This window comes from Triticum aestivum, chromosome 7A, assembly GCF_018294505.1.
Source record: "Triticum aestivum cultivar Chinese Spring chromosome 7A, IWGSC CS RefSeq v2.1, whole genome shotgun sequence".
Classification (NCBI taxonomy): domain Eukaryota; kingdom Viridiplantae; phylum Streptophyta; class Magnoliopsida; order Poales; family Poaceae; genus Triticum; species Triticum aestivum.
This window is the reverse complement of record NC_057812.1, coordinates 543,298,841-543,304,273: the sequence shown is the minus strand read 5'-3', so window position 1 is coordinate 543,304,273 and position 5,433 is coordinate 543,298,841. Positions and strand designations below refer to the sequence as shown.

Here is a 5,433-nt window from a genome sequence, read left to right as displayed (position 1 = left end):
CTGTACTGCCATTTATTTTCATCCCTGAGTACAACCCATGTATAATCATCGATGTTTGAGCCAAAGAAAAGGCAATGCAGTTACAGATATAGCACCACATTTGAGAATTTACAGAATATATTTTCAGGCAGATGTGAAGGAAAACACAGTGAATCAGTAGAAGGAAATTATTGAAAATTGCAAGTTTGACACGAGGAATCCTATCAATGACATGATATATTTTTCCCGATAGTTCTATTTATTGAATAAAAAGGGTAGCTATATAGTAGTCTACCCTTGGAAAATGTGTGTCACCTGTTATAATATCAAATATTCTAAACATCACATGCATTCTGTAAATAGCATTTGGACAAACTAATTGCTTAGCAACGAGGAAATAGAAATACACAGAGATAGAGGATTTACCGAAATCGCTGCTATATTTACATAAAAATCAACCAGTGTTGTCATCATCCACCTGCACACAGGAAGAATTACTATTTTTCAAGTGAAAGTCATTTGGAAACATATAAGATTGGACAACAACTGTTATCTGCGTACTCTGATGCAATGCATAATTCACTGGTTAAAAAAGTATCAGTTCTCTCAAGAACACACTGCCTACAAAACTATTCAACATTTGCACCTAAAGAGTAGCATTTCTCAGGAGCTACCTAAGTCTGCAGCAATGCAAACCAAGCCTGAGGTTAAAAAAGCTATCGGTTCTCTGAAAAACACACTGCCTAAACATTATTCGACACTGTATTTTAAGAGTAGCATTTCTCAGAAGATTCAACACTGTATTTTAAGAGTAGCATTTCTCAGAAGCTACCTAAACCTGCAGCAATGTTGACCAAGTCGAGTCTCCGTGTCATACTCATACCACCTTACTAATTCAACACACATAACTAAATCCAGATATAAGCAGCATCTTAAAGCTAAATGCTTGCAAAGATACATAAGGTTTATGCCTTTCCTGTGTATAAGATTTACACAGACGGATGGTAACTGAATTTCACGAGCAAATGAAAGTTCATAACTGAACATATAACTATGCGAGTGCTACAAATGGTGCTAATTAATCACAGCTAACCACCTAGTAAGGCAAGTTACGCTGTACTAGAACCAACGATGCTCAACAGGGAATTTCAACATACAGGTCGTACTCACACCAAAAAAAAAGTGTAGCGGCTTCCTACCGATCCACAAGGGAGCACACCGGAACGAGACGTTCTTCAAAATTCACCGCAGCAATCAGCATATAATTAATAATCCTTCCTCTTCAACGGCGAAAAGAAAGAACAGTTACTCACGGTGTCAGCAGCTCGGCGCGGAACGGCGAGCCGTCGGTGATGCAGGTGTACACCAGGGTGCCCACCATGAGGCAGCCGAGCGCGGCGAACACCGCCCTGTACACGACCAGGGCACCTGCCGCCGGCATGGCCGCGCGCTACGAGCTTTACTGCGAGGCGAAGGGGGCGCGGAGTTTGGTGGAAGGGCTGTGCCGAAGACGGACAAGTAGGAGGAGGAATTGCGTATCGTCCAGGTGGGTACTGTGGACGGGATGCTAACACGTCGGTGAGGCGGAAGCGGTGGCGGAGGCGGGGCCACGTCGACGTAGGGCGCGCACGCCGCCGCCGTTTGCGACTTGGTAGGGCGAGGAGCGGAGGAGGTCGCGTATGGAGACTAGTTCGTGAATAGGGGAAGGGGGAGCAGCGGAGGTTGCCACCGGATTCCGGCGCTGGTCGGCGAAGAAATCGAGAGGTTGCCATCAGGAATTTCCCATTCTCCTTTTTTATTTCTTCTCTTTAGCGGCTTTCTTTTCGTTTTTCATTCGTTTTTGCTATTTTTATTTTCTTCTAAAATTGTACACAGTTTTTAAATAAATTTCATAACTATCAAGAAATAAGTTTTAAAATGTTCACGTTTTATAAAAATTCTTCAAGTCTTTAAATAATATTCATAATTTTGTAAAAACATAATGTCTTATAAACTGTTACCAGATGGTTTATTTTTTTCTAAATGTTCACTTTTCAAAAAAAAAATCATTTTCTGGAAGAAATGAAATAAAAGCAGACTAAAAATAATAATATAGAAAAGGCAAAAGAAAAGTCCAAGGAAACACTAACTACCGCATTGAGCGCTAAATTAGTCGGTCCACCCGATCGCCTTGTGCGAAATGTGGACATCTTGATGCAAAAAGCGTCACATATGAGCTTCTCGGTGGATCCTACTGCATGCATAACGCGTCAAATAAAACACAAACAAGCACCTCCTAGTACGCTCCCACCGCTATAAATTCATGAATATTTTTAAATCCATGAATGTTGTTTAAAATCTACAAATATTTTCTAAATTCACAACAAAACTGAATTCGCAATTATTTCAAAAATTCACGTTTTTCTAGTTCTCACACAGTTTTCAAAAGTACGAACATTTTTTGTATCCGCACAATTTTCAATTTTTCAATTTTTAAATGGCAAACAATTTTTCATTGTTTTGAATTTGTTAAGATTTTCTTAATACAAAATAATTTATTGAATCATCAGAAGAAATTCCTAAACTTTTATGAATTTGTGAACATTTTATTAATTTGCAAATATTTTTGGACTCACGAACATTTTTACAAACTCGCAAATTTTTTTAAAGCTCGGAAACATCTGTTCAAGATTTATATACATTATTTGAAGTGTCACAGTAGGAGAACGGGGCGTTGACCCGTTGGCTGGGCAGGTAGGTTAGCTGCCAACCCGCCCGTGCTCGAGCCTCGGCTCTAGCGCGCGGTGCTCGCAGAGTTTTCTTCTATAAAAAAGCCAACAAGGGTTAGCCATGGGTTGGTCTCATTTTTTTTCGAGTGTCCCAGCAGCATGCTCCATCCAGCGATCGGACCAAAAGAAACAAGCAAACCGGTCATGAATTGTAGAAAATGTTTGAGAATTTAAAAATGTTCATGGATTGGTAAATAAATTTGCACATTTATATAAATGCTCTTAACTGTAAAAGTATAAAAAAAATAAACAATGTTCTTAATTCCAAAAAAAGTCAAAAATGTAAAACATGTTCATGAATTTTAACAAACTTGAGGAGCTTTTATAAAATTATCAGAATTTTAATATATTCACCAATTTTAGAATCATCATGAATTTTACAAACAATTCATGATTTTAAAACTCATGGAATTTAAAGTGACGGAAGCAAAAAATGAATTAAAATTGAAAAGAATAAAATAAGAGGTTATGAACATGAATAAATGAAATGAAAAAAAACACCTAAATAAAACCAAGCCGGACAAAAACCATGAAAAAGAAAATTGTCATAAAACACCAACAACCAAAAGAAAGCTCAACAATTGAGGAAAAAGCGTGCCTAAATGAGTCCGGCCGACTATCGTTCATTGGTGTGTGTTTTCTACCATTTTGCATGTGTAGGCCGGGTCTCCAAACGGGTGTCACTCGCACAATGTGTGATTATTTAGCACATCATAAGGCCCATAAGAAATTGGGTGGAACTATCGAAAGGGCAATCATATTGCCGAATCCTATCTGGCACTTATAGTGTCAAATAAGAACAATCGGAACCGGGTGCATCCCACCCGTTTTTATGCCGGATATTCTCTAGTTTTTGTTTGGTTTTTGTCGGTTTTTCTTCTTCTTCTTTTTTGTTTCCTTTTTACATTTTTCCACTTTATTTTTCCACATTTCCTTAGTCTTTCTGTTTTTATTCAATTTAAATTTCCTATTTTTAATTTCACACAAATTTAAAATTCACGAATAAATTTAAATTCACATTGTTTAGATATCATGAAAACACTCAAATTCGTGATTTTTTTTCAACTTGATGAACATTTCATAAAAAATTGCAAACAATTTTTCATATCAGTGAACTTCTTTAATTTATGGATATTTTAAAATTCAAGAAATTATTTATAAATTGTCATTTTTTAATTCATTCACTTTTTTGAACATTTTTTTATATTCACGATCTATTTTCAAAATTTTAACTTTTAGTCAAATTCGTAGAACTTATTCAAAATCTCATTTTTTTCAAAAGTCGCCAATCTTTTTGAGGGGCTCAAAAGTCACCAGGCAAACAAAGGGGGGGGGGGTGCAACCGAGTTTGCGGGCAGCTTGCGTTGTTGGGCCGGTCCCACGAGCAGCTAGCATGACAACATGGAACGATGTTGTGTCAATGCACTGACTATATATATGAATACTTTTGAATTTGCAAACGGAGTCCGGTGCATTAGTAGTACCAATTGTTCCGGTGCACCAGATACGCTCTCTGCAACACTTTACACAGGGCATTGACGGGTCAGTCCCGTTAGCGGTTCTGTTTATTCTTCCTTGGTTTTTCTTGTTTGGGTTGGTTTTTCTCTGTTTTAGCTCTACCATTTTGTTTTTTCTTTAATTTCTCTCTTTTTATTTTTATTTTTTATAGTTTTTATTTTTTTATAAAATGGATATAATTTTGTTATGATCGCACAAATACTTTTGTTAAAATACATGAACTTTTTTGAGCGTTTTTAAAATATGTGAACAATATTTAGAATTATACAATCAATTTTAAATTACATGATTTTTGTAAATATATGAACCCATTATAAAATTACAAGAATATAAATAATGCCAACGAACAATTTTTAAATTTACATGGATAATTTTGAAACGTGCGACCACTTTTTAAAATTACATAAACATTATTGAAGTATGCTACCATTTTAAATTACATGAGCATTTCTTTACTAAAGGAGAGTGTGGTATTTAAATTACGCAAACATTTTGCTTCTCAAGTATCGATACTATTGACTTGTCAACATCCATATTTTTTCTTGAGAGCATCTATCCCCAAGGAGAAATCCTATTTCTAATTAAGTCGATGATGAACGTTGATAGTTGAATATCCGTTTCACGGTCTACAAATTGTCAACATAAAAACAACAACTCGCTCCTTCCCATAATATAAGATGTTATTACATCCAATATACTCATGTATTGAATGTAATAACATATTTTATTATGGACAGAGGGAGTACTTTATAGGCTCGTATTTACTTTTTTCTAGGTACCTACCGTGCTTCCTGAAAGGGGTGCACATGACTAGTGACGCAAAATCCATTATCCTCAGTACTTCTGAAGCTCTTCTAAAATACAGGGTCGTCTCACAGTGTTGATAATCTAGAGAAAAGAAGGCCGCTATAGACATTCCGAACCGAAGAGTGCTGCGTCATGGCCAACCTTGTAGCCAGAGGAGAACCAGGTGGTGACTGGACTGGAGTCGTCTCGTCCGAGAAGATAAGGAGGCGTTTCTTGCCGGATGGCCTGACGACAACTTTTTTTTTTGACAAATGCCTGACGACACCTTTTTTTTAGGGCTTCCTGACGACAACTGAGAGATGGCGAGTTCGCGTTCCGTTTTTTGTCCCCTCTTCTTCAGGTCAGACGGCCCGGCCCGGCA

General features: G+C 37.1%; 1 protein-coding gene across 4 annotated transcripts in view; it reads right to left on the bottom strand.

Moving 5' to 3' along the window:
• LOC123148071 (uncharacterized) overlaps window positions 1–1,732 on the bottom strand; it is a 6,837-nt gene extending 5,105 nt beyond the window's left edge. Inside the window, exons 1-2 of one of the 4 annotated variants that reach the window (XM_044567428.1) lie at window positions 1,293–1,732; window positions 406–457 (exon numbers count right to left, since the gene is read on the bottom strand). In XM_044567428.1, the coding sequence (XP_044423363.1) occupies window positions 406–457; window positions 1,293–1,420 (180 nt within the window). In that variant the 5' untranslated portion in view covers window positions 1,421–1,732. The remainder of the gene's footprint in view (window positions 1–405; window positions 458–1,292) is intronic. The other 3 variants (XM_044567431.1, XM_044567430.1, XM_044567429.1) reach the window with 3 other exon arrangements.
• Window positions 1,733–5,433: the final 3,701 nt, after the last annotated feature.